At 39.2% G+C, this 8,228-nt stretch overlaps 1 protein-coding gene across 1 annotated transcript; it reads right to left on the reverse strand.

The window, feature by feature from the left end:
• Nucleotides 1-5,370: 5,370 nt before the first annotated feature.
• LOC102696833 (protein S100-P) lies at nucleotides 5,371-6,611 on the reverse strand. The gene is made up of 2 exons (XM_006629608.3): nucleotides 6,433-6,611; nucleotides 5,371-5,623 (listed from the first exon to the last, which is right to left on the reverse strand). The coding sequence occupies exons 1-2, from the start codon at nucleotides 6,568-6,570 to the stop codon at nucleotides 5,495-5,497; spliced, it is 267 nt and encodes an 88-aa protein (XP_006629671.2). The 5' UTR covers nucleotides 6,571-6,611; the 3' UTR covers nucleotides 5,371-5,494.
• Nucleotides 6,612-8,228: the final 1,617 nt, after the last annotated feature.

Below are 8,228 nucleotides of genomic sequence, written 5' to 3' on the forward strand. Positions count from 1 at the left end.
CAGGAATCAAAAGAGAGAGCAAGGAAAGACAGTTCACCGCATTACTTTGCCATTTCCATGCAGATTTGGTCTGCAAGCAGGCTACCTTCCTTGTTGGCCTCCACCTTTCTCCCATGACCACCTGGACTTTCCTGTCCCTCAGTTGAGTTCTAGACTCAACTAGCTCATGTGTTGACCTCCCAGAGAGTGAAATTGGCTGGCCAAAAAACAGCCTTACAGATGTTACTAATACTAATTACACTTATATAGCGCTTTTCTGGGCACTCCACTCAAAGCCCTTTACAGGTAATGAGGACTCCCCTACACCACCACCAATGTGCAGCCCCACCTGGATGATGCAATGGCAGCCATAGTGGGCCAGAACGCTCACCACACCCCAGCTATCAGTGGGGAGGAGAGCAGAGTAATGAAACCAGTTCAGAGATGGGGATTATTAGAGGCCATAATTGGTAAAGGCCAATAAGAAATCTAGCCAGTATGCCAAGGTAACTCCCCTACATTTTTCAAGAAGCACCCTAGGATTTTTAAAGACCACAGGACCAGTTTAACATATCCAAAGGACAATGCCTTTTTATAGCATAGTGTCCCCATTACTATAATGGGGCCTTAGGACCCACACAGACCATAGGGTGGCACCCTCTACTGGTGCACACTTACACCTCTTCCAGCAGCAACCTTAGTTTTTCCCAGGAGGTCTCCCATCCAGGTACTGACCTGGCTCACACCTGCTTAACTTCAAGGGTTTGCTAGTTGTGAATTGCTGGGAGATATGGCTCCTGGCAAATATATGTGCATATACCTACACTTCTAAATGTACATTAAGAAAATCTGCCTTCCTTCTTGACCTGTTTCTTGTTGCAGTTGCCTGGGGCAACATTGTGGTTCAGGATTTTAAGGACAACGGAATATTCTATTGAGACAACCTTCGTTTTGTAGGCTTTTTTCTAATTAATTTGAAGAATTTATGTTAACTTATGAAAAGCCCCAAACTCTAGTGGCGCATTGGCTGCGATGCTCTGTTCAAGCAGGAGTCTTTTTCAGTTTACCATGTGGCAATCCAGCTAACCGGGAGATACAGTAATGGGAATAACATTTCAAGTCTTATACTAAGATCTCTGCATCCTTGCAATTTTCAAACCTTTTGAAATTTGAACTCTGTGTTTTTCTGATGACAGAAGTCTATTGTAATTTAAGAACTAAGACTCAACTAAAAAGAAACCATTGTTTTGAACGTAACTTAATAATATATGTGAATATGATCAAATGAAAGATTTAGCATTTACTGTTTAACAAACTTTACATTGCACATTAAATGCTCAAAGACAGTCTTTTGATCTTCCTGAAGAAGGAGTTCTCTATCCTTTGGAACGGAGTCCTTACACACAAGCAATCTTACTATTGCTTCTCTGGACAGAAGGGGGCTCTGTTTCATTACACAAGGTGCTTTTTAACCATTTAACCATTTAACCACTACACAGGCTGAGAAACAAAAAGAGGTGAACTTAACACATCAAATACAATGTACTTGAACCATAAGGAGAATATGATATTTTGCATTAGACTATGAAAAGGAAATTTATTTCCTTTCTTTATTATAGATGCATTAGATTCAAAAGTGTATAAGTTCATGAAGATTTGGAGTCTTTAATTACAATTTTCTTTTTCATGGTTTCACAGACTGTACAAAGCTACATTAAACACCATTAGTCAGGTGTTTGCGCAGGTTTGAATTTTACTTAAATCTGTTTTTTCTTCTATATCTATTGGGATTTAATTTTATCTTTATTTTCTTCCTGACATAAAGTCTTAGAATCTTCAACAATGGAGTGTAATTACCATGCTTAGAATCAATCAGGTATACTTGCTTGCATACACTGTCACTGGATTATGACTAAAATGAATGATTTGAGTGCTGATCGCTTGTAACAAAACATAATAAAACATTATATTACATGACATATAACAATTAAGTACTTGAAATATATACACTGTAATATTCCACTTAACAACAGAAACATAACCCCTAACATATACTTCAGCCATCCTACATATATGTATATATTTGTTTCTGAGCTTTTAATCTCTTGCTCTGTCTCAAGTGATGTCTGATTATTAGATGCTTCACTACCTTTATTTCTAAAGAGAATTAAACAAATGCTCAGTGTCGCAGCCTGAGAATTTTACTCTGAAGCCTGCATTACCCACAGTGCTCTAGTCTCAGATTGGCCAATAAGAACATGACTCTAATGACAACATTAGTGCTTATGTGGTCACATTATCTTTACTTTAAGCTGTGACATTGATTATGGTCCTCAAAACTGCTGCCATTACCCCTGTGCCAAAAAGGCCTAACATGGCTATTGACAATCTTAACAGTTTTCACCCCATCTCCAACTTACCCGTTCTTGCAAGAATTCTAGAACGTACTGTCACATTTCAGTTACATAACCACCTCATGACAAATAACCTTTTCGAACCCCTCCAATCTGGCTTCCGTCAACTTCTCAGCACAGAAACTGGTCAAAGTCACTAACGATCTACTAATAGCTTCTGATTCTGGTTCTCTTTCTATACTCATCCTTCTTGATCTCAGTGTGGCTTTTGACACTGTTGACCATGACATCTTACTATCTTGTCTTGAGACTGTGTTTGGAGTTTCTGACACTGCTCTCAAATGGTTCAAGTCTTACCTCACTGATCGCTGTCACTTTGTCTCTCTTAATGGGTTTAGGTCTGAAATTGGTCTTGTTAAGTCTGGTGTACCTTAGGGCTCAATATTCAGAATTTACATGTTTCCACATGGTCAACTTTTAAGATCACATGGCCTCAGCTATCATTTCTATGCTGATGATACTCAAATATACATCCATACCAAACCTGACACTGATGTGGCTGTCTATATTCTATCTAATTGCATCTCTGACATAAAAACTTGGATGACTCAAAATTTCCTTCATCTTAACTATGACAAGACTGAAGTCATGCCTTTTGGCACCCCCCATTCAACCTAGATGTGCGGCATATTGTCAAAACATATTTTTTTCACCTCAGAAATATCGCTAGACTATGCCCTATGGGATCACTAACTGTGTTGCTTAAAAGCTGATCAACACATTACTATTGTAATGCTCTACTCACTGGGGTATCTAAAACTGCAGTATGTCCAAAATTCAGCAGCCAGAATCCTGACCAGGTCTAGTGCAAGTGATCACATTACTTCTATCCTGGAGTCCTTGCACTGGCTTCCTGTCAAATTCAGTGTAGACTTTAAAATCCTCATGCTCACCTAAAAGGCTCTGTATGGCTTAGCACCTCAGTACCTGTCTGAACTATTATCACCCTAATCCCCACCTCACAACCTTCGATCTTCTAATCCTAATTCTTCTAATTCTGGTCTAACTGTCCCCCAAGACTGGTTCCATTCTTCACCACTCTGCATTTCTAAGTATCACGGTCTCCTCTGTATATTGTAATTGTAATTGTGTTTTATCTTGTGTATTCTTTTTATTTATTGTTGTTGTCATTCTGTAAAGCGCTTTGAGAAGCCACCTTTAAAGGCGCTATATAAAATAAAGTTTATTATTATTATTATTATTATTATTATTATTATTATTATTATTATGGCCATAGTTCAAGAACTTCGACATCAGCTGTATTTGGTAATTAACTCTACAAGCGTTGCCTTCTTTAATTAGTGATTATTAAATAACAAGGTTCTAATTCTCAATGAACCATTATTGATCAGAGCTGTGTTTTTGTATATTCACATCACATATAATCTGGGCACATTTCTCTAGTCAAACACATGGCATACAAGACAACGACAGTAACTGAGTACTGACTTGAAGTTCTTTTGATTTGGATTGCAATGATTTGATGATGGAAACAAGGCTGAAAGGCACACGTTTCACCTAGGGCAGAGGAAGAAAATATTGTGTAACACCTTTGTTTACATCCTTTAGTTGCCCAGAAGAGTTTCACCTGTGACAGAGGCATTTCACCACAGAGCACTTCTGTCGCACATGAACTCAGACCTCAGCTGAGAATTAGATGTGAATGAAATCTGAAAGATGGCACCTCCAGCTGCCCAGTGTCTTTCCTACCCCTTCTGGTGTATTGGTTTGGAAATTGTGGTCTAGAGAGAACAGCACTTCCTACTGGTCCACTAACACCTCTTATAGCAGCAGCATGTTTTTTAGAAGTCTGACATTGCAGCGCTGACCAGGCCCAGCCTTGCTTGCCATCTGGGATCTCATAAAGTCAGGCCAAAAGAGCAGCTGCACTTGTTTCTCTGCACTCCTTGTAAAACACTCTCGCCTCCTCCACTCTCCCAGCTTTTGTTCTCCTATGCTATTTAATCTTTGCTGTCTGCCCTGTCTTTCTCACACACTGAAGAAGGCTTCACAGCCGAAACGTTATGTTTTCTTTCTTCTCTTTTCAGTGTGGAATACACCAATTACTTGCTCTTTTGCAGCCTACGCATGCTGATGCATCTACCTACTCAAACTACCAAATGAGCAAGATGGGTTGATTGGATTCCTCCCTCAACTCTTCTTGTTGTTTTTCACCCAAATAGTGCAATACAATTGAAATTTTTGTTCGGCTTAAGAAAATAAAGTGTAAAATAGAATAAATCCACACTTATGGTAGGATAATCAAAATAATTAGGTGTGGTAAGTGTGCTAACATAATTTCAGAAAATTGAATTATAGCCAAGTTAGAATAGAAATTCAAGCTAAAATACTAATCTCCCATTTCTTCACGTCTGTGTGTGACTGAGGATTCCCGTAGCACAATTTTTTTTATAACCCCCACAACCTATCCCATCTACACCCCTGCAGCAACAATTCCTTGGCTCAATCCTCACAATACCGAGGGAGGTGGTCTGGGCAGCCACATTCTTTGGTAAGGAAGAAATTTTTCTTCCACCAGTCGAGCTACGCCAAATACACTCTGAGAATCTAGTCTCTCTCGTCTTTATTAGGATCTAGCCGAATAACTGAAATGGCATTGTTTCAGTTCAAATACGCCTATATAAACAGCATTTCAAATGTGTGCGTGTGTGCAGGACCAGCTTTGCCCATTTGAAACTTCGATTCAGCTTTTACCATGACTCGGAATCCCTTAAAATCATGGGAGTCTTCCATCGGCTAAAAGAAAGAAAGCTCTATCATGCAAAATCTCATCTTTCAGAACTACAGTAGGCTCGAAGTTTGTGCTCGGTGAGCGGGTTGTCACTTCATGAATGTTCAACCGAGCTCAAGTCATGAAGTGCAAATGATTTAGCCAAAGCATAAACTATCTACTGCATCAGTGTAGGATTTCATACTTCAAAAGGGAAAAGAAAGATTTATCAGTTCTCACATTTTTTTTACTTTTATTAAACATTCTCATTACATTTTATGTAAACAATTGACTTTTTTAAGAGCACTGTTACAAATGTGTAAAAAAACTGCCAATCAGGTTGCAGTCGATGTTTTGCGAGGAGTCTAGGTCAGCGGTTGTGACAGGCGCAGGTCAGAGCTGCCACGAGGATGACAAACTCGTTGAAGTCCACCTCTGAGTCTCCGTTGTGATCCAGGGCCTTCATCAGCTTGTCAGCCTCATCCTGGTTCTTGGCAGCCTGCAATCAGATAGGAGATCAATGTTTTTGTGTAATCATTTATTCACATTTTTTGTGTCTAAATTCTAAATTCAGATTGCATTTCCATTCCATCATGTAAATCATGTTGTTTATAATTCTCATCTGCTTAAGTACTGGAAAAGGAAATTATACAGTGTTGTCAGTTGGAAGACTCTTTTACTGATACTGATTAAGAACTGTAGTTTAAGGACGAATCTGTCAGGACTTCAGAAACACAATGGAACTGGAAAATATGTGACAAATTTTTACTAATACTAGGCCCTTTGTATTAAATTCTCAATATATTTTCTAGTCACCTGACAAAATCTAAAACAGAATGTATCCAGCTCTTGTATCAAATAATTTTGCTGATAGGCTCTTAAAAGGGGTATTTGCAATATAAAAATCCAGGATTAAGAACTATTATATTGAATAATAAAAAAACCCAAAGGAAAGTTTAAATGTCTGGTCTCTGAGTGAAGAGATCTCATGTATTTGAAAAAAAAAGCGTATTTAGAGATATTTAGAAGTTGTCTGTAAGATAAAACAGTTCATTGAAAATGTGCTGTATGTAACATCACCTTACAAAATTGATATCAACATAAACTGATTGATGACCCAACATAAACATTTATATTATTGTTGGAAGAATCAAAGAAAAGAGTGTCACAGGAAGCACTTGACTTACAAAATTAACCCTTTGCTCAGGGATTTCCAAGGAATACAAAAATAATACTAAGTGATCGAAGCTGTGGAGGCAACACTGTTCACCATGAAGACCAGGAGAAATTAACTCATCACTCACACACCTTCAGAAATGCTGGAAGCTCCTTCTCCATCATTGTCTTCAGCTCAGCCTTGGTCAGAGTCTGCTTCTTGCCATCAGTACTGGCATACTTGTCAAACACTTGCATTATCATCGCCATGGCATTCTCCAGCTGAGACATGGTGACTAGCTTCTTCTGCTACAAACTGTGGGACTCCTGCACCTCAGAAGTATGACTTAGTAGTGAACGTACAGAATGAAGCAAAGAGGACTTATATACACGCAGTATATGGGTTTCTACAGCCAATTGCTATTTGTTGTATCAGTCACTTTTTATCTGGGAGCAAATAGTATGTATTAGCCACCAGAGGGCTGTGGCCTGATAATATTAGAAGTGAAAATAATAGGAATAATAGGAAAATAATAACTGTGTCAACAGCTGTTTATCTCTCTCCTTTCAGAATTTTATTTCCTCCCACGTAAGATAAATATGTAACTAGGCAACCAAAGCTATAGTATAGCAATAGTATTTACAGTTTTTTTATACTTCTATTTGTACTTTTTAGGTGACCGCTTATTGGCAGGCCTACTTGACAATGGAGACACATATCGTATAAATCCATGTGCTTTTTCTTTTCTCAAGCTTGCAATGTGCAAAGAAAGGTCTAATGGTCACATGTGATTAGGTATATGGTACATTCAAGTCAAGCACACCTATGTGATCAATACCTGGTGTGTCCACCATAAGCTGGCAAGATATTTTAGCAAAATAGGCAAAATCATTTTGTAAAGAGTATAGGTATATTCACCATCCATTCTCAGGTCAAGGGATTATTTATCTTTGGCTTTCATTGCTCAAAGATACACTGAGACAACAGCCATATCACCCTGCAGCTCTCAACTGGCTATTCACTGAAGATAAGCGGGATTGAGCCTGGTCAGCACCTGGATAGGAGACCTCCTGGTAAGCTATGGTTGCTGCTGGATGTGGTATCAGTGGGACCAGTGGGGGGTGCCTGTCCCGTGGTCTGTGTGGGTCCTAATGCCCTGGTATAGTGCTGGGGACACTATACTGTAGTGGACGCTGTCTTTCAAATGAGACGTTAGACCGAGGTTCTGACCCTCAGTGGTCATTAAAGATCCCCGGGTTTTTTTTATAAGAGTAGGGAGTTATCCCATTGTCCGGGCCAAATTTCCCCCCTCTGCCTTTACTGTGGCATCCAAATTGTCCCCATTGATTGGCTTTGATTGTCCCCATTGATAGGTATGATTGGCTTGCACTTTTCCTGCGATGGACTGGCACCCCGTCCAGGGTGTACCCTGCCTTGTGCTCATTGCTTGCTGTGTAGGCACGACACCATATGTTATAAAGCAGTTTGGCAAATGACATGACATATGCACTGCTAACTGTATCAGAGCAGTGGAATACAGGTTTAAAATCAATGTGAGTGGTTGTCTATCAACAACACAAAATCACAGAATGACACTGAAAGTTAAGAAAAATTACACTGTATTGACAGGAAAGAATGGTCAAAAGTGGCTCCTCATGTCTTTGTACTACTAAACCCATGGTTTCCTAATTTGGGCCAGATGAGACACAAAAACATTGGGCTTTACTAATATCTAACGAACTGGAATGCATTGCAGACAAAGGATATTACCATTGCAAGAGTTCCTGTACTGTAGATACCAACAGCTCTTAGTTGTCTGAAGATCTGGGTTTGTAGTTTTACTGACTAGGTTGATTTTGCATACTTTTTTCAGCTGGAAATACCTCCAGAATCTGTTGATACAGTAGTAGATGGACAATGACAGTAATGTGCCATCATAATGCAGTTC

This window comes from Lepisosteus oculatus, chromosome 1 (genome assembly GCF_040954835.1).
Source record: "Lepisosteus oculatus isolate fLepOcu1 chromosome 1, fLepOcu1.hap2, whole genome shotgun sequence".
Lineage (NCBI taxonomy): Eukaryota > Metazoa > Chordata > Actinopteri > Semionotiformes > Lepisosteidae > Lepisosteus > Lepisosteus oculatus.